Source organism: Parus major, chromosome 2, assembly GCF_001522545.3.
Source record: "Parus major isolate Abel chromosome 2, Parus_major1.1, whole genome shotgun sequence".
Lineage (NCBI taxonomy): Eukaryota > Metazoa > Chordata > Aves > Passeriformes > Paridae > Parus > Parus major.
The window spans coordinates 136648036-136669045 of record NC_031769.1 but is presented as its reverse complement, the minus strand read 5'-3'; the positions used below and the strand labels follow the sequence as shown (position 1 = coordinate 136669045).

At 37.1% G+C, this 21010-nt stretch overlaps 1 protein-coding gene across 1 annotated transcript in view; it reads left to right on the top strand.

Moving 5' to 3' along the window:
- EIF3H (eukaryotic translation initiation factor 3 subunit H) overlaps window positions 1-21010 on the top strand; it is an 85634-nt gene that overhangs the window by 48318 nt on the left and 16306 nt on the right. The window contains exon 3 of the mRNA XM_015618294.3: window positions 20098-20265. Coding sequence (XP_015473780.1) covers window positions 20098-20265 — 168 coding nt within the window. The remainder of the gene's footprint in view (window positions 1-20097; window positions 20266-21010) is intronic.

Sequence of the window (21010 nt, the reverse complement as noted above, 5' to 3'; positions counted from 1 at the left end):
GCCCTTGCTTTTAGTTTTACATTATTTTTTCAGTTTCTTAAATGTAAGAAATAAAGTAAGGCTGTACATATATATTATTTGATCAATTCTGTAAGTTCTGGATGACTTTAAATGATTTAAATATTAAGTGTCTTGCTGGTGTTTTTCCTAATCTGGTACAGCTCTTGTTGGGGCACTTGTTGCTGGGAGCAGACCATTTCATTGCTCTGCATTTCTGAAGCAAATGGTCATTACTACAGGAGAACCTTTGTAGGTAGAGTTTAATTTAAATGTTCTTGGCTCTTAAATTTTGTAATTTAAGCACCCCGACAAAGCAAATCTTAGCTAACCAAGGCTTTTGTATTGTGGCCTGAAAGCAACAGTGTATTGATTAAGTTGGTTAGCTTCAAGAATAGTAAATTAACTGTAACATGTAATTTATTCCTTCTTTGATATTTTTAGGACAGGTTTTTTAAATGATGAATAGGAAAAAAAAAAATAAAATTGATTAGGTAGTTCTAGTTACAGTGCTGTTCATTCTAGAAGGAGTGATTTGTTCTCTGCACCTGAACTTTCATAATAACATGTGATTTAATCTATCAGCCGAGGCATAGGAGCAGTCCCAACTGTTCCTCTGTGCATTTGGCTGCCTATTCCTGTCTTGTACAGCATTATGGCTTGCATGGCCATAGAGCAAATCAGATCAGCTTATTGATCTGCTGGAGAGTGAATCCAGAAAATTGATGAAGCTCATGTAGCTGGAAGAAGAAGAGGATTGGGTCTGGACCACCCATTTCAGCAGCAGTTGAGGGTAAAGGATTGAGTGTGACATGAAACAATCTAATTTTTTGTTCCCAGCTTATTTACCTTGTTGTCTGTTAACCCAGCAGAGTTTATTTTATCATAAAATTACCTAGAGCTGTAAACATTATTGTGGTGACTTGTTTTATTCTTAGCTATATATGCAGGTAATGTCAGATAGAGTAATTCTGAAAAAAGCCTGAGCAAAGTATTACCTGTGTCACAGCTATACACTTGTTGAATTCTGTAAAAAAGCTAAGCAGTTGCCATGACTGCATTAGGGGAAGAACTAATTCTGAGATCACAAAGACAGGTTACTTGAGCATTTAGATGATACTAGAGATTCATCCAAACTGCTCTGTTATGTAGAAGGCAGTGTAAACAGATAAAGATTTCTAGACCCCTACCATGGAAGCTTCATAGGTCTCTCTGCATCAGATTAACATTTTGGTTGTTTGTGTTGGTTTGTTTTTTTGGGGGGATATAGGGTGGGTTTTTTTCACTATAGCTGCTTTGAATTCTGGAAAACTTTTGCATCGTGCTTGTCTTCAGAGTATTCCAAAGTTATATTGCAAGGTGGATTATTTGCAACAGTTATTTGGAACAGAGGCTGGGAATTGCTTGTTTTTTCTTAAATCTGAACAAATGCAAGTGCCTTCTCCATGCCTTGGTTCTCCTTGTGTCAGAAGCAATCGTTCTTGGTCCGTTTTTCTCCTGCAACCTTTTATCCCTTTTCTGCAGGGTTTCAAGGAGCAGGACACAACATCTAATAATTTGGTATGCTTAGTATTGCAATTCTTTTTCTGCATGATAGATTCTTGGTATTGTGTATGATTTATATCGTGACACTACTGACCTGTTCACATTTTCTGTGGCCAGTCCTTAATTTCTGTTCCCTAGGTGATCACGTTACATTTATTATCTCTTCCCTGTTTTTCTCTCATGTCTTGCACTAAATATATATAAAACTTCTTTGATTATTATAAATAAATGCATTTTTGCAAATTTAAGTGGGAGAAAAAGGCCCTGTTCTGAGGAGTTTCCTGCAGCACAGTTTGTGTTACCATGTAATCTATTTTTTTAAAAAGTTTCCATGTTCCTCTGATTAAACATCTTAATCACTTTCAATTCTACGATGTAATTTTTATCCAAGAAAAATAAGCTTGGATATGGATGTCACTTCTTCATCTTCTGACTAACCAGATGCTCACTTGAATATTTATGCTTTTTTGTCCCAGGTTTGATGTTAGAATTGTTTAGCGACCAATTTTGTTGGTAACCAATGTTGTTTAGTGATCAGTTCTGTTTCCACTGCCTGTAATGTTCCTACCATTTATAACTGTATAAAATCTGGTCTCTCTTTCGTCAGTACTAATGGAAGTGAATGATAGTATGAGGTGATGGAAACATTTTATTTCCTAAACACTTCCCAGTTTGCCGTTGATTTTGGTTTCTCTGGAGGACTGATATTTCACAGCTGTTGCAAAAAATAAGTGCGTTTTTTCCCTGCTGTGCAGATATCTGCCTTTTTCTAAACTCTCCATGGCACAAAAGGGTCTTTTTAAAACGTCACAAATACAAAGCAATTTGTGTTGGCATTAAATGTAAACATTTTGCTGTCATTGTTTATGGAAGAAATTGAAAGTTTGCGCTTGAATGGGTAAAACAAGATAAATATTGAGTAATCTCCTTATAGAAACAGGAATGTGAGTTACACATGGTTTGTTCCTTAGGAAATATCTTACATTGAGTTTTATCAGTTACTGCTTGAAAATACATAGGGTTTCACTTTTATATAATTGCAGTAACTGTGCCTTCTTCTGTCTACTCTTTGTTATTTTGCCAATAAGTTTTGTCAAATGTAATGACATATGGGTGAATTAATTGAAGTAAGTTTGCTTGCACTCTAAAACTAGTGAAACTGTATATATATATGCACATATCCAGTTTTATCTATATATTTATGTATATAAATATGCCTAGATAAATGGTTGCATATGTTTAAAACTGCCTAAAACCTCTTATGATATAAAATAATAGGATAGGTTTTAAATGAGATAACTTTACTTTCAGAAATTATTTTCCACTGAGGGTTAGCACTAGGCATTAGTGCATACATATGGAAGCATAATGTTGATTCAGATGGAAGAGGAAATATCAATTTAGATTGAAGAATGTGTTCCCTATAATCCTCCCTGTTCTCAGTTATTCTTGTAGAGCTTTGCATAGAGCTTGTAGCTATGGTGCGGGAATACTAACTTCAGTAGCAGATGTGAGCCTGAAGCTTATTACATGTTTCACCAGATGTTTCATTTATCTTTAGGGCAACCTTCTGGTTTGTTTTTTATGTCAAACACTGTGAGACATAAAATTCAGAATATATTTTAAGCATGTTATGAATATTTGGAGATAAAGGAAACCTTTTATAACTTGAAGGATCATTGTAATGTCTCATATTAAGCATATTTTTCTTTTAGATTGTATTTCAGCAAGATATTTTATAATTTTGTATAATGATCCAATCTGATTTAGACTAAGCTTGCTTGTAAAGATAATGTGACCCTAAACAGAGCAGATTTTGTGTGTTATTGTATGCTTATTGTCTACTTGTTTATTTATTAATAGTTTATGTGATTTGATATCTTATATATTTACTGCTAGAATTTGTTCACAGCATAAAATAGTCTTTTGGATGAAGAAGCCTCATTAATTTCAATAATAATTGTGAATCTTAGGTGTAATTAGTATAGCAAACCCATGTTTTGGAAAGTTTTACCAGGGAAAATTGTAGAGGACAGCAAGTGAAATGTTTACGTATGTTTAGTGAATTTTGTTCATTAAACACATTTAATAGTGTGAGGACCTGTCAGGGACTGTCTCTGCCTCCTATGTTTTTTTTTCATCACTGTATCAGTTCTATGAAAAAGAAATACCCCATTTGCACACTTAACAAAAAACAGAGTGAATTGTTAGCTTCAACTAGAAGGTAAGTAGGAACCAAGTATACTCTTAAAACTGACTTTTCAGTAGGTCTGAGTATTACAGTGGAGTCCTGAAGCAAAAACGCTAGATGTCAAGAAGTGAAGCAAAGATCAAGTGCAATTCTTGCACTTCAAATGCATCATTGGAAAGCAAATTCTTTACTGCTCTTATCCTTGAAAAAGGAGTAAAAGAGAGAGTAATTTTAAAAACACTTGGATCAAGAGTTTGTGAACTCTTGTGTAATATGGAATAGGTCTTAACAAAGACTTTTCTGTATACATATTCTTTGTTTGTGGAGGTCTCCTTTGTAGCCGTGCAAATGTCTTTTCCCTTTGGGACTTAATTGCATAGCGTCCTTCTAACAGCTACAAATACTTACACAGAAAAGCTCTATCAGGATAGTATTGTGTGAGTTTATAATCTTTTAAACCAACAATTTGGCTAGCAGGGCCAGTTCATTGTGACCAGCAGTTGCTCTCCAAAACATAATTTGGAGGTCTGTTTAAAAAGCTAATTAGCATGTCTTTAAGTCCAGGGTAGTATTCCTGATCCTCTTCATGCTTCCAAAAGTAATACCGAAGATATGAGGCTGTGAGAATAGACTTGGATGGCCACATGGCCTTTTGGCTAGAGATGAGAGGAGAAGATGGTGGCCTTCTTCTCCTTTAAAGGACTATAGTGGAGTGGCAAAGTTTCAGTTGTGTTGGGGTGATCATATAGCTCATTTAGGCTGTTGCCTGGACATTTTTCCGGAGTGGTTGTCCATTGCAGAAATGGGATAGTTCACCATGGACTGGGTTGTGCTGAGTCCTGGCTGGAGGTCTGGATTTGTAAAATCATTGTGAATTCAGCTCTCCTGCAGAGAAGTTTCAGTAGTGCAGTTGTCAATTTGTCAAATGGTTCTAGCTCTCAGGACTTTGTCAAGGACATTTTTTTGTGTGGAATCTTCTCTTCCACTTGCTGAAGGAGTGGGACATGGTTTCAAGGCTCCTGAAGTCCTTAAGTGTAAGAATTGAAGAAAGATTATTTGTATAAAAAAGTGTATTAGGCTTTTAGCTGATCAGTAACTGAATGTATTGGGCAGTTGAATTATGCTACCAACAATACATGATTTGGTTGGTATTTTGCAGCTAGGGCTTTGTGCACATACAGCACAACCTCTGTGTCTGTGTGGATACATTAAAGCTCTCTAATAAGCATTGCTAACTCTGTCTTCCCACAGAAAGAAGGATTTTTTTTCTCAGTCCCCTTGAGTATTCTAATGATAAAATATGGAGGAGGTGTTTAAAACACAAATCACAGGTTTCTAAGTAGTTGTTTAGAGACTCTTGAGAATGTTATAAACATCTTTCTTCTAAGGCAGAGTAAACTTCTTACAAAGTTTGCAGATTTCCTGCTGGGACCTGATACTGTGACTGTTATACATAAAAATAAAATACATTGGGAAATTTAAAATAATTAAGTAAGCATAAATTGAACTTATTCTTACTGAATTGTTACCTTAACAGATACCTCAAAGTTGTCACTGTTCCTCTTGCTGAATTTGTATTATTTTGAACTGTTTTCTGGTATAAATGTATAACTGTGGCAAATGGAAGTTTTTATTTTTTTCAGTGAAATGCTTCAGGAAATAGCATTTTTTGTAATATCTTGCAGAGAAGGAGTCTTCAGCAGCCCATTTAGATGTAGTTCTGTTATATTAAAGAGAATTTACTGAATTTGCTCTTGATGCTTGAAACTTCTTTTTGTTTCTTTTTTTTAAAATTTAAATGCAACTTTAAAAATAGGACATCATGGTCAGTGTACTAAGATTCTTTTTAATTAGCATTTCTTTCTGCCATGTTTCTCTGTTGAACAAAATGAATTCTCAAGTCCTCTTGACATTGCAGTTCAGTGTTATTCAGTCCTTGGCTTTGTTTCCTTTTTGTCCTTTGACAGTTCTGTATTTTTATATTTGCTTACCATATTGAACTGCAGATGCAAATCTAAGCACAGTTTGTGTAACAAAATATTTTCAGACTGGCTTACCCATGTTAATTTTTTTGAAACAATTTCTGTTACATTTTTGACATTCAGTGAGAGTGTCTAAAATAAATATAGTCTGTGGCTGCTAACCAAAGATTTTGCACCTATTGTTACTCATGTCTTGTTTGCATTTGAAAAAGTATTTAGGCTGAATCCTTTGAGAATTGTATAGTGCTCTGTATAATTGCTTTTAACGTTTTCAATAACTAACAAAAAGATGAATGTAGAATGAAAATAAATGCTTTTGAAACACAAAAAATCTCCTTCAGTTAGATGTCACACTATGGCTGCTTGTTTCTAGTAACCTATATTTTTCTCAAGCCAAACCTGGTTTACTTAGATTGTGATATTTTTATTTTAGCAATTAACAGAACTTTGTGATCTTGGCCCCTTAAAAAACAACAAAAAAAGACCAATAATGTTTTATGTGACTGAAATGAATGTTTAGCATTTCTTTTTTCATTTTTCTTTACTGTATTCTAATTCACGAAGCCATCTTTTCCAGTCATAGAATCATTGAATTGCTGAGCTTGGAATGTCTAGAGGTCTCTGGTTCAATCCTCCTGCTCAAAGCAGTGCAGCTAGAACAAGTTGCACACATGAGTTTTAACTGTCTCCAAGGATGGAGGCTCGACAGCTTCTCTTGACAGCCTGTTTGTGAAGTTTGCCCTTCAGAGTTTGAAGGCAAACAAACAAATAAGCTATTTTGTCATATATTCAAGTTGAATTTCCAAAGTCTTCATGCACATGGATAAGATCCCTCTGAGTCTTCTACAGCTCTCTCAGCCTGTCCTTGAATGACAAATGCACCCATCTTTGTGGTGTGTCCCTGAACCCTCTGCAGTAGGTCCATGTCTCTTACTGAGGAGCCCAGAACTGGACACAGCACCCCAGATGTGTCTTGCAAGGGCTGAGCAGAGGGAAGGTTCACCTTCTTTGACTTGCTGGGAATGCTTTTCCTAATGCCCAAGAACTACAGTGCTGCAAGGGTCCATTGATGGCTCAACTGAACATCCCTCCAGGACCCCCAGTGCTTTTTCTGCTGAGTTTCTTTCCACCCAGTCTGCCCCAGCATGTGCTGGGGCTCTTCCTCCCTGGGAACAGGATGTTGCATTTGCCTTTGCTGAACTTTTTTCCCGCCTAAGTCACCCTGGAAGTCAGCACAAACCTTCTCCTTGTTTTTATCATGGCAAACTAGCTGAGGGTGCACTCTGTCCCACCATCCAGGTCATTAATGAAGGTGACAGAAGATTATTGGACCCAGTATTTATCCCTTGGGCTTACAAATAGTGACTGGCATTTGGATGGCCTTTGTGCAGCTGATCACAACCCTGCAGGGCTCATCATCTTTGTGGCTTTTTTCAGAAATCTGTTTGGGTAGTATTAATCTTGTATTCTTTTTTCCCCCCTCCAACTATAATTTGAATTTGTAAACATTATGTTGTTACAAAGGCATTTTGGCAGTCAGTGAAAAATAGGTACCACCAAGTGATTTGATGATTCATCCCTTCCTCAAATGAAACTGTTTTGCTTTGAGGCTTTGCTCAGAGTAAATGGTGAATGCTGTCCCAAGGGTTTATCATCTCCAGAGAACAAGCGGGCGTGGAAAGAATTGACTTGGCCAGCCCCCATCAGGGAGTCCTTCAGCTGGGCAAGCAGTGGAACTGCAGCCTACTGCCTCCAGCTCTGATGTACTGTGCTTTTTTTCTCTTGCTCATTAAAGAACTGGTGGAAGTGAATCTGCCCCTCTGCTTCCCAACTTGTTTCCCATGTTAAAAAACCATCTTTAAGTTTATAACTTCCTTCTTGGCACAGAGCACTTTTTCTGCCTGTTCAAACAGGGTGTGAGTTCAGTTCTTGGCTACTTTAAAAGAACAAGCCACACTTAGATATAAAAGTTGCAAGTACTATGTTGCTGAAATATTAGCTTCGGCTTGCAAAATCCTGCTATATGATGTTACAAGCCCTAGAAAGAGGAGGAATTAATCTTGTCTCTGTCTGTGTAGCTTGATCTAAAAGCACTGAGCTTTATTTTCTAAATTAAATATTCTTAAACTGTTGTGGGTTTTAGTTTTGTTTAAATTATTTTATATCTTTGCATTGGAACATGGCACACAATCTCAAGTTATTATGTGCCAAGAGCTGCTCCTGCGAAGGCATGACTGTCTTGTACCTCAGATATCTAACCACTCCTGTTTTTATTGTTCCTCTTGCTGGGCTATGGAATAGACTTTCTGAATCTGCCTGGATTCATTGTTTCTTTGAGGAGGCATTGAAGAGGTGATACTGATGCAGGCATTACTAATGTTAACTTGGGCTTTAGGACGCAACTGAGTAATACCAACGATGCGATTGAGCAGATGCTGCACGGTATTGTAGTTCCTTACTGCAGCACTAACGCTCAGTAAAATGGAAATTTCTGAGTTTCCTTGGCCTGATTTTTCCCTAACCATCATATTAGCTGGGCAATGGTGAGAAATTATAAGCTGAAAATTTTCTGGGAGGATGTGGGAGGAATGGGGTTAAGGATTGAAATGAACTTTGTAATACTGGAGACAAATGCTGTCAGCCTTTTGTGTCTTTGTTGTTGAGAAGTTGCCTTTACCTTACTTTTTCTATATATATTATATATAAATATATACATATAATATATTATATATACACACACGCATATATATATATAATATATTATATATACATACACACACACATATATATGTGTGTGTGTATGTATTCTTTATCCCTCTCTCTTCTTCCACTCAGCTCACATCTGTACATGTATATGTGTACATATATACACACATAACTGAAAATGAAGGAGGCAATATGTGATGCTGATGCATCAGATTTCCTGGGGAAGAAAACGGGACATGCTAACCATGCAGGTTGTCCAAGACAAGGTTGGCAGTCTGGTATAGAAATAGCTTGGGTATTTGGAGAATGTTAATGCACAGTTAATCTGGCTCTGTCTTGACCAGCTGAAATGCCACTCAGGTGTACCAGGATTTTACTTTTTTTCACATCTGTATAGAAAGCCTCTGAAAACTGATCCATTGTCTTTTAGGTTGTTTAGGTACTGCAATACTGTGTGTTAATAAAAGACTGGTGTGTGTCACCCTAACTTTGATGGTTCTTGTGTCAAAGTGGCTTGGTAGCTGCCACTCAGCCTTTCAAAGCTGCCTGCTGCCTCTCTATGGCACCCGTGTTGTAAGTTGCTAAGTCTGTATTAAAGCATCATATTGGAGTTCTTTAGAAGTCTGTGCTGTTATGCCTGAAACTGTACACTTTTAAAACCTTAAGTACTTTAATACTCTTTCACTAATTAAATATTGCTCATGCTAATTAATGAATAGCTGCTGTGGTAGCAGTCGTGTAAGGAAGCAGTACAACGATGTATTAGTGATGCTCTTGAACATTTCTGTTTTGGGATTGGCATCAAAACAAGGTTTCACCTAATGAAGCATAACATACTTCCTCAATTGATTAGCTCCCAAGTTCTTAACACATTGTCTTTCTTCTAACATTGTTGCTTAGCTGTGTGGGATGAGGTGTGTTGAAAATTTGATGCCATCATTTCTGGATGATGAATTTCTGATCAGAATGTCATGTCTCACTGTAAGCTCTTGCTGCCTGATAGCATACATGGCCACTGTGTAACTTCTTGCATCTCCAATACCCTGCTAATGCTATCAACAGTCATATTGAAATAATATTATATGGACATAATGTAATATTTAGGGAGCAAAGGAGGCTGATTTTCACATGCAGGAAGGGACTACCTCTATCAGAGTTTGATTTAATCTGTTGTTTCTTGGAGCAGTCAACAGCTTCCAAAATAACTGCGCTGTGACTGTTGGTTGGCAGGGAAGACTTAATAAAAAAACTGAAAATGTCTTGTGATCTAATTGCAGTAATTTAGGAGTCTTTTGTGCAAATGTTTTCACAAGGTTTAAACCACTAGTACTTCTCTTCATCCAAAATTGAATGCTTTTCCTCAAGCTCCCTAGAAAATGTTGATCAGTGTCTTCTACTTTTGAGCTCATCTAAAATCAGTTTCCTTCATGTTGTTTCACAAACTTAAAACTATCCTTAAGATAATTTCAAACAGCTCTTGGTAGCCAATATGCTACAAAAAAATAGTGTTGTAATGTGTGCCCCTCAAGAAATGGAGTTGTTTGATACGCTCAGTTCTGGCTCTTATTTGGTATCACGTTTGTACGGATCCATGGCCTCCACATGTGCAGTGCAAACCTTTCACTTCATCTAGAGAAATCGTAAGGTGGAGGTGTTGTTTACTTACCTTTTTGTAAGCCTGCATGTTAAGAATCTTCTGGTTCAGAGTTTGGATAATAAAAGCCGAGATTTCCCTCTCTTTTGAGGAGTTGCCTTGTGATAATAAGTGGTGTTGATTGAATATGTGTGTGTGCTGTGTAGTAGCAATCATTAGGTCAAGAACTGAACCAGAAGGAAACCTGTCACTCTAATCTGCCTGCAAGCTAAAGGGCAAAGATTTCTGTTGTGGCAGAATTGCAAGCAACAGGACCTGACTTATTTTATCTCGAAGTCAGTGCTTGGCAAAGCAAATGTCTGACCCCGGATCTTGTAGTGAAGAGATACTGTTGTCATCTGTCAGATGAGGAAGGGCTTGGCTTGAATTCTGACTTACTTGTACCTCGTGTGAATTTAAGTTGTGTTGCTCATGGCTTGAAGACCTGGCTGACAGCCATGAGGAGCGCTTGTAGATGGTCCTACAGCAGAGATGCAAGAGAAGCTGCCCTTGGTTAGAGCTTTCAGCTTAGTCGTTGCTCTCTAAGCTGGTCAGATGGGATGTCTCAGTTTGTCGTGGACTATTCAATGGAATGTGTTACTTGGAGATGTAAGTGGGGTTCTAAGAGTGTTGTAAGAGATGTGCTGAAACATCCTTGTGACATTGTGTTCATCTAGGTATTAGACAAAGCTCCTAGTTGCTGTGTTAAATGAGGAGTGGTAGTTAAGTGCTATTCTTACTGAAAAGAGAGAAGTTAATGTGGCATTTCATAGCTGTGTGCTCAGCAAGTAACAGCACTTGGACTAGATAAAACTGGTAGGCTTTGTAAAACTAGTGTGAATTTTGGGGGCTGTATCCTTCTGCATCCTGAAAGAAGCAATAGATGCTGTTTCAAGCCTTCCCGGTGCACGGGGAGGTCTTGCCCTTCACAGTAGACCCCCAGTGGAAGGAGCAGTAAGGGTAGTGCTGAAGATACAGCATCCTTTTATTTTTTAATAAAATACTTATGTAATTTTGATTTAAGGGATGAGTTTATGGGTGTGGCTACCATGTTCTGTTTTGCCAAAAATTAGAACTTCATTGATTCTCTCTGCTGAGTGTCTAGTAGTGTTATCCCTACATGATGGAGGTCATGGAAAAATAGCTGGTGTAACTTTCAATTGAAGAAATAGGTGGTAGCAATGAATTGCTATAAAGACAATTCAGGAAAATTGCTGTATGGGGGCTGTGTGTACTTCAGTGTTCAGATCATGTTTTGTGAGCTTGAAACTTAAGAACAGTGTGAGAAATTCTTGAAAACAGACTTGTGGATATTTAATACCAAGCCATCAGAAAACCACTTGCTTCATTGTGATCTGGTAAAACAAGATGAGTATTTCAACTTTAAATAAGCTGTGTAAGATGTCCTTCCACTTCTCACTGCCCTTTGAATTTCAGCAATGCAAATGCAGTGATTGGTAGAAAATACACAAATTTTGAAGCTTTACAAAGGAGAATATTTTTTTTTCTGTGTTTCCGGGGGAGATGAGGAATTTAAAAGCTCCCAAGCCCCTTATGTGAAGTCATAATTTTTCTTCACTTACGGAAAATTTATTAACAAAATGAGACTGACTTTCTTGTGATACATGCTGTATGAAATGACTGATTTTCAAAATGCAGGGATTTTTGAGTTGTTTCCATTTCATTCTGTTCCTTTTCTGCTTTCAAACTGAGTATGAAAATCTGTGTTACATTAAAAAAGTATAAGTGACTGTGTAATTCATTAATCTTAAACCATTTCCAAATTTTTCCAGGTAATTGAATAACCTCTCTGAGTATTTATGTAATATAAAAATTAATAAAAAATACATTAATCTGATTGACATTTATGTAGGAAAGGAATTAGTTTCACCAAACATTTTTGTGTTATTGTGTGCTTAATTGCTTTGAAACTTACATCTTAAGGTAGATATATTGTAAAGAATATGTTGATGTTTTGTAAAGAAAGAGCTTACACCTGTTCACTAGAGTAAACAAGCAAAAATCAATGGCTGTTAAAGTTTAGGATATCTTAGCAAACTTTAAAAAGCCACATTAAAGGATGTGCTTTGTTGGCTATGAGGTTACTGTAACGCAGTATTTTTTAACCATGATGATTCCTTTTCATGCCTTTAATCCTACTTTGCATGTTAGCAGCTAGAACAACGCTGGACAAAATAGGTATAAGTAAAGGCTTCAAGGTGCTAAAGTTTATGGGAATACACTCCTAATAGAAAACAGTTCATGCTTTCATTAGGCATGTGATGTTTATTAGGAAATAAGATATCATCTTCCTGCTTTCTTGCGAGGAGAGTAAGATTTAGGCTGCACAGATGGCATTTGTAGTAGTACAATTTACTGCTGTCATGACAGTGTAGGCTGACTGAAACTTTTTCTCATGATAAAGATTTCGATGTCATATCAAATTTGTCTTCAGTCAATGCAGAAATAGTAGTGTAGTAAGCCAAATAGATGCTTAGACAAGAATGTTATTTACCTGCCATGTAGGAGGAGATGGAGGATTAATTGGTGAGCATTTGTAAGATACTGTGAAGATGGATCTTTCTAGATAAATATGAAAAAAATACTCCAAAGATATGGGAGAAAGCCTTCAAATACGTTGCTTTTTCTTTTGACTATTTCTTCTTGATAATCATTGCCAACAAAATAGTTGAATTATATTGCTTGATTTTAACTTTAATTTCAAGATGCTAGTTTAAAATGGATTTCTGAATTTAAAATGCTTTTTGAACATTCAGTATTTTAATATTTCTGAAAGTATTAGAATGCTTTTATCCTTTGGAATAATGTTGGACACATTAGAAGATAATTTTGCAAGTTACCTTGACAGTCCTACCCATCTTATTTCGAGTTGTCTTGAGGCTTGGGTGTATTTATTTAAAAGCAGAACAAGTTCCCATCATTTGGAGTTGTGCAGAGAATTGTGTGGTCAGTGGAATTTAGCTTGTCCAAAGGCTTATCTGAGTGTTTGCTCGTGTGTTGATTAAATGCTGTAATAGGTTGATGGCTTTTATTGCTTCCTAATTCAGTGGTTGTGTGCTTAGACCAGAGCCCCAAACCCACTGTCAGAAAACTCTGGGCAAGTGCCAGCACATGTGCAGGAAGTGGTGTGCTTCCATTTGCTACTTTCCCCTTGTCCTGTCACGCACATCCCTGTGCTCCCCATTCCTTGTCTTATTAATTTGTTCTCAAAACTTGTCCTCATCCTTTACTCCTCCCAGTGACAGAGCTGCCCTTTCCTACTCTGCCCTGCTTTGCCAGGAGCTGTGTCCTTGTGCTAGCCCACGGGTAGCACATTTTACTCAGTAAAGTAGCAAGGTGATGGGCAGTCACTGCTGGCTGTGCTGCGGTGTCCTGGATCCCAGGACAGGTATCCCTGTCCCTAATACCAGGGCTGTGGTCATCAGCTCTGGTGCAGCCTGTGCTCTGGCAACTGCTGGATAAACTGGTAATAGCTAACAGTCTGGAGATACAGGCTTACACTTGGGTAAGTATCTCCTGACAGAAGCCCTCCACATGTTTTTTTATTTTTATTATGTTCTGTTACTTTTCACTGTTCACCTACTGATTGTGATATCTCCTCTGGGTGTCCTGTACTTTTTTCTGTTGAGCGCAGTTAATATCACACAGGGCTGTCATAAAACTAACATTGAGTTGTGATCAAGGTTAAAAATGAATGAGTTTACTGAGCATACATAATGAATTGCTACTTAGGAGTTTTTCCCTCTTCTGTTTCTCTCTTTCTTTCTCGTAAAATGAAGGGCCTTTTAGTTTTAAAAAACATGAAGGCACTAGCAAAGCCTCAGTTGCTCTAATAAGCATTCACTCAAAAGGGATTTGGCTTGCTCTTACTAAAGTAGGTAATGTTGGTGGCATAGATGGAGGGGATTCCTAAAGATTTGTTGTCAATTTATCTCCTAACCTATACAGAAAATGCAGATTTGTGAATGTTCACTTTTCTGCCACAGTTAATGCTAGCTCATTAGAACACAAAATTCCTTAAAAAAAAAAATAAAAAAAATGGCCAGATATCTTCTGCCCCTTTTTTTCATTCTTAATTTAGCAGTTAAAATGGGGTTGAATTAAGTCTTTTGACTTGCTTTTGGTTTTGTCCTCTTACGACTATGACTCTTGGACTTTTGCCTATTTTCACGTGAATTTTTTCCCATCCAGCTACCTACAGACCCTGGTCTGCTTAGCTTTCATGTTTAGAGGAGGTCAGGTGCTTTCAGCCCAGTATAGCAAAAGTGCATAAAATAGAGCACTGTTTTGTAACCCTGACTTGATATTTCAGAGGAGGAAATTAATATTATTGAGGAAGGCAATATTTACTTGTAATTTTTTTTTTTTCTTCATGAATAGGAGAATTGTTGAGTTACTGAGCTTGTGCATTTGCCTTGGGAGAAGTGTATGTGTGTGAGGTGGTTGGATATAGATAAAAATCTGTAAATATTTGTATGCATATGTGCTGCACACTTTAGACAGAGAAATATATTTCAACAGCATCTGAAGGCTTTTTCAAATGAAACATTGCCGTTGCTGGAATTAATTCTGAATTCTTGTTTCTCTTTGCTCATTCTTTTTAGTTGTATTTTTTAACCATAATAAGTTGGTTGTGGTATTCCTTTTATTTGTATCTTCACAATTGGAATTGTTATCAATAGATGCAGTTATTGTGATTCATAGTTTTTTAGACAATTAATTGAGATTGTGTGGAGGGAACCAAATTGTTGTCTCCATAATTCTCTGTGCTAAATTAAATTAAATAAATCAATTTTCCTTCTTTTCAAATGCATACGCTGGTTCCTTGAACTAGCATCTGCTAACTTGGTTTAGTCATTGAAGATACTGTCTGAAGCATACATGTGGTTTGGCAAAGTTAATATGTATAGAAAAACCCAAATTTTTTGTGCTGTGAAGTGTATAGCACTTGTTTAGTACACATGCTACCACATGGTAGGACTTCAAAACAGATAAATTATTGCGTTAAAAATACTATCCACATTAATAGTGGTGCTATAAAAGGAACATTTTAGCTCTTTTCCAGTATATTTTGACCAGATTAACCAAAATTTGCCATATTCATGTTACCAGTTAAATTCAGAGACATGTTAGCACAAAAACTGGATGCTGTCTCTTCTGATGGACTTCTGTGTCCCTTGGACAGTATACCAAGTCTTGAGTAAATTTTAGGTAGTATTAGTTCATCTGTCTTCTGGGTGCTCAGCATTCTTCAAGGACACTATTCATCCTCGGATTCATTCTGAGACAGTCTTTGGGAGGAAGCTGTAGAAGGTGAGGGAGCAGTAAAGTCCCACTTTGTTCTTGAACCAGTGACCTGCTCTCCTGAAGGCAAATGCAACTTTTGCTCTTTGAGCACAGTTAAAGGACAAATTTGGGAAATGCAGGTTGAGATAAACAGTTGTGAATGGCAGACTAAAGGCTACACAGACGTTAGTGGTTTGTAGCTCAGTTAGTGGTCTGTATCTTTTGCCCAGGGTCCACTGCAGCAAGTTGGGAGCAGCAGAAAACCAGTCAGTGTATGGCACCTAACACTGCTACAAAGTCCTTCTACTTCAATGGGGTATGGCTTTTTAGGAAGCATGTGGATTGCTACTCTTAAAATCAAATTTCTTAAGGTGTCTCAGATTATCTTTTGGAAATTAAGGCCTTGAGCAAGTAAGGTGTAATCAAATGTATTGCCTCCAGGCTGCCATTGATCAGGGTTTCACATGTCGCACTATTTACTGATAGTCGGAACGTGGCCAGGCTGAAAGGCATTTCTTCTGATGGTAACAATAACTGTTTAAGGCCTGAATTTCAGCAACATGCACATGCATATGTGATCCTCTGAGAGGTGAATTCTAATGAATTTTTCTTAGTAAAAAAACAATTCAGTAATAAATAAACTTGCATAATTTACCAGTTGTTTTTGAACTCCAGGGTTTTAGATTTGTTTGCATTTTAGAATAATGATGGACCTTTTTTCATTGCTTCAGCTGTTTTGACCTATTCTGAAATTAGGTTTTCCAGTAGTGAAATTATTGACCAGATATTTTAAGGTATAGAGAACATGATTGAATTGTCAATTGTTGAAAGTGTTGAATGGGCCACTACATCAGGGCTCAGTTCTTGGTCTTGTATCTGATACATTTTGTTTGTTTGTTCAAGGTTTGGTTGTTATATGTTTGGGGTTCTTTTTTGTTGTTTTGGGTGTTTTTTGGTTTTGTTTTTTTTTTTTTTTGGCGTGGTTTTCTTCGGTGGTTTGCTTGTTTTTTGTTTTTTTTGTTTTTGGGGTTTTTTTTTTTTTTGTTTGTTTGGTTTTTTTTGGTAAGATAGGGTATATATCTCCCATGTGTTAAAGCCCAGATGAAGTTTCTAATATTAGCAGTACTTTCTAGAAAAGGAAAATTTCTTTATGTTAATCTAGTATTTTTAAAAATACTTTACAATATTTATTAAAACAAATAAACTACTGTCAAGATTTTTCAGCCAAGGCATTTTGGTAATAGAAATTCACACAAGTCAGTTACTTTCAAGTGAATCACCCATATTGTACAATTTTGCACTTTGTTTGCTTTAGACAAATTATAGTAATGCTTTCTAGCTTTCTTAATTCTCCCCTGCATTTGTTCACAAACAAACAAAAACCTGCCATTTTAGAGGAAGGAGGGGGTGTTTTTTAATAATAACAAAAGAGAGTACTTTGTTAAAAAAATTACTTCAGAAAGGTGCTCAGGAGAGGGGTGATGGCTCAGGAGACGGAGGTTGCACATTCTCAGTGCAAGCAGCACCCCTGGGAAGTGCAAGTGTGGCTGTTGGCTTTCCTCATCATAAGGACATCCCTGAACAAATAGATTGTTTTAAAATGTAGGTACACTGTCTAAATGTGAGGGAGCAGGGGGCAGCATCCTGGTCTGGCTGTTCCCCTGCCCTTTTCTTTGCTCACCTCAGTTCTGGGTGCTCTTAGGACTAAGTGTCTAAGCTTTGCAGAGTGGCTTGGGAGGGACTGTGACATGAAAGAGTGAATTCATTAGAAAAAGTTCACAAGTGTCCCAAATGCCAGCAGACTGAGTAATAAATAGAAGGCAAGAGGGAGCTTTTGCTCAGTCTGTGTTAAGCTTGTGGGTAAAAAGATGATGTTGTGCAGATTGGGAAAACGATGTAAAGAAACAGCAGTAACGGTATCAACAAAAGCAGCTTGGGGACTGTTACCCATTTGTACAAGTTGGCAGCTTGTTGGAGCTATCTAGCTACTAATACATGTTATAAAATATATGTTTGATTAAAAGAGTTTCCATTTCTCCCTGGTGGGGACTGCATCATGTTTTAATTTCTGCAGTTGTTTTCCCAAGGCAAAGATGTTAGCTATTGATGCTTTATTGGTTTTTGGACATTTTTTCCAATATTGCCTTCATTATCATCTAACTGCTAACAGCCATGAGAGGAGGAATTGCTGACATGAAATCTGGATGGTTTTCTGTGAGTCCTTTTTCTTCTGGCCAGTATCTCTTATGTTGTGTTACATCTCTTACATGTTGCTGGGTGTACTGTGTTTAAGAAAAGAGCTTGTCCTGGAACTTGGTTACCAGTTAGCTCTCAGAACAACACTTTTGAGAGCATGATATGCCTTTATTCAAGTTTGTAAAGGATCTGGATGTTTTTCCTGCTCTTGAATATTACACTTCTCAAGGGGGAAATTATCTGGATGTATCAGCCACATGATTTCATAGGAATCTATGTCTAAGTATCTTTTCCCCATCATTACTGCCTCTACTTTGAGAGTGCCCACCATTTAAAACAGAATTGCCACTGCAAGGAGCAGTCTAGCTCAGCTATCTAAAAGTCCACATTTCATTTAATTTCATTTAATTATCATAAAATATGTTTCAGCTGCTTTTGAAAATCCTTTCTAGTTTTTCCTCTTAATGACTTCATTTGGCTACAAAGGATCTAACTATAATTTCATTTTTTAGCATGTTGTAGCAAGTCATGCGAGAAACAAGTCATTCTTGCTTTCCACACAGATACACCTTTGAAACGCTTCTTTTAACCAAAAGAGTTTTTCCTAGCTACATTTAATAACTGGGCCATATACCTTTTCAGTTCAAAATCATGGTTACAGCAGGAGTCTTTTATTTTGTTTTGGAGGAGGTTTGTGTTCTTGTTTTAATTATAAAATTTAGAAACTTACCATCTTCACTTCCAAAAAATCCACAAAAACTTTTCAAGTTTAAGGACTAAGCCTCTTTGACAAACCAGATCTTTGCTTTTGAGCCAAACACTGAGATGCAAAAGCATTGGGCTCTAGGTAAGGAGTTTCAGCCTGGCCTCTGTTTCTGGAAGTAGTACAATGAGCTTGCTTAGGTCTGGCAGGAGGGAAGGTTTCCATATTGGAAATAGCTGTTTGATCAATTGTGCAGGCTGCCCTGAAGAGTGTAGAGGCATCTCCAGATTTGCCTTGGTTTAGAGACAGGCATATTGAGCAGGCCTCTCCTTTACTGCCTGTGTTAGGGCATTTCAGAGCAAAGCCTGGGTGGTTTTGCTGTATTAGTTTCAGGATGCTGTATTATCATGGTGCCCTGGATGAAACACAAATTTCAATCATTTCTGTTAAGGTACAATGGTATAGAATGCAATCACCAGCATATACTGATAGAAGAAGTCTGCAAGGGTTTCTGTAAGTGTATGTAGGTTACTTCAGAAATACAGTCAGTCAGATATGGCAATTTAATGAGAAGGGCCAGAAGACTGCAGAATGTAGTTTGTGCTGCAAGAGTGAGCGATAAGCTGGAAAAATATTTGTCCAGTCTTGAAGAATGTCGACTCATATCTTTAAATAATATGTGTGGATTTTTTTTCCCCTTTTGAAAGGATATGAAGTGGGGTCTGAAAATGTAGCGCATTCTGCAGCTAATTAATTAGTGTTTCTTTCTTTTATAGTGAATATTGTAATTCCGTCTGTAGAAGTCTTGAAAAAAATTAACAAAAATGAACGCATGGGGGGTGTGTGTGTTATCTTTGTAATTTTTGCAGCTGCAGGCAAAACTTAAGGACTGTATGGTTTTGTTGCATTTGATTTCCTATGAGTTGGCTCAGACTCTTGGTTCGTCTGATAATCACACTGATTTCGCTTTCCTTAAATTTAACCAGCATAGTGTCTGTCTGTTTAAAAGGTCTGATAAGTGATAAAGTGTGTTGTTCTGTTTGATGGGATTTATGTTAAATATTCCTAACTAGAACTCTGCTCCATGAAGATGATCTGTTTGAATTAAGCATTTAATAGAAATAGGATTTTTGTATTGGTGCAATGAAACATTACAGCTGTTGGTGTAAAAAGCCTTACAAAAAATACATTCCCTAATGTTTAAGGTAACTTGCAGTATTTAGATATATGTGTATTATAACCAATAATATGTACATCCATGCATCCTTTGCATTTATATACACCTAAAAATATAAACAATGTTGAAAATTGAAAGTAAAATGCAGTCAAAACTATCTAATAGCTATAGGTGGTTCCCCAAGCTCTGATACTGAAAATGTAGTTTATGTTGTGAAAAAGACCCAGTTTCATACACTCATGAAATAATTCTCCTTTTGATTCCAAAAGTTACCTAATTTCAGACAGTATTGCAACTTAAATCACAATAAGTCTTTGTTACTAAATGTTAGGATGTTACTGCTTAATGAAACCCAGTATCAGATTATTTTTTTTTATGAATGAGGAAGGTAATGCACACTGTAAATGATGTGTAACAGTTCGTTGATCACTTTAGCAATGAACTGCAGCTGAAAGAAGTCTGCTTACTCAGTCTGGTCTTACTTTCATTCTCTGAGGAAACTCTGGATTTTAATGAAGATAGTCCAGTGAATAAACAAATTTCTAGGCAGTTGCAAAAATGAAAATAAAATATAATTTACTCATTTAATATCAATCTCTCTCTTTAAATAGTACCAATTATGTAAGTTTACTTTTTAAACATACTTTTAATTTAATCCAGTTCAATACCAGATGGAAATGATGCGAAGCCTGCGCCACGTAAACATTGATCATCTTCACGTTGGCTGGTACCAGTCCACATACTATGGCTCTTTTGTCACCCGTGCCCTCCTGGATTCCCAGTTCAGTTACCAGCATGCAATTGAGGAGTCTGTAGTTCTCATTTACGGTTAGTATGAGGTTTCCTTTATTACTCTTTTCCCCTCTTAATATTATTACTACTATTTTTGTATTCTGTCTTTTGCCTGTAAGAGTAGCCTGGCAGGCCTTTTCGAGTAAATACCAACCCTGTGTCTACGGCAGCCTCAGCAGCAGCTAAGTCTAGACAGGGTTTCCTTCTTTCTGTTTATTTTTCTTGCTATCAGAGCCCTGATGTGTACGTTTTGGAATGCTGGAGTAGCTGCTTCATTTTTATTCCTTCATCTCCCCTCCCTCGTGGAAGGGGCTGGTGGAACCCGACCAGATGTCTAACAAACCCCGCTTGCTAGCGTGTCTGGCTCTGTACGTGACTGACCAATCATCACACGAATTGCCAAGTTTTTTTAATACCTCTGACAGAAGCATACAAAACCTGGACTGTTTCTTAGCACAAAGATTTTTTTCTTTTCTGCCTATTTAATGGTGTTTCCTCAAGCTCTCCAGACCAGATGTTCTGTGCTGTATCAGAACCGTAGGCAATTTAACAGCTTTATAGCCTCCCCCTCCCCAAACACTCACAGTTTGCCATATCTGGCAGACTTGCATATAGTTTCCAGCTGAGAAGTAAATGTAACGTCCTGAGTATCTGTCAGAAAAAATACTAATGAATACGATCAATCTTATGAGCTGCCCCAAAATTGTTTCAGTATGTTAACAATTGGATTACAGTAAAGAACAAGTTGTTAAAGTATACTTATATTGGCTGGAAACATTGC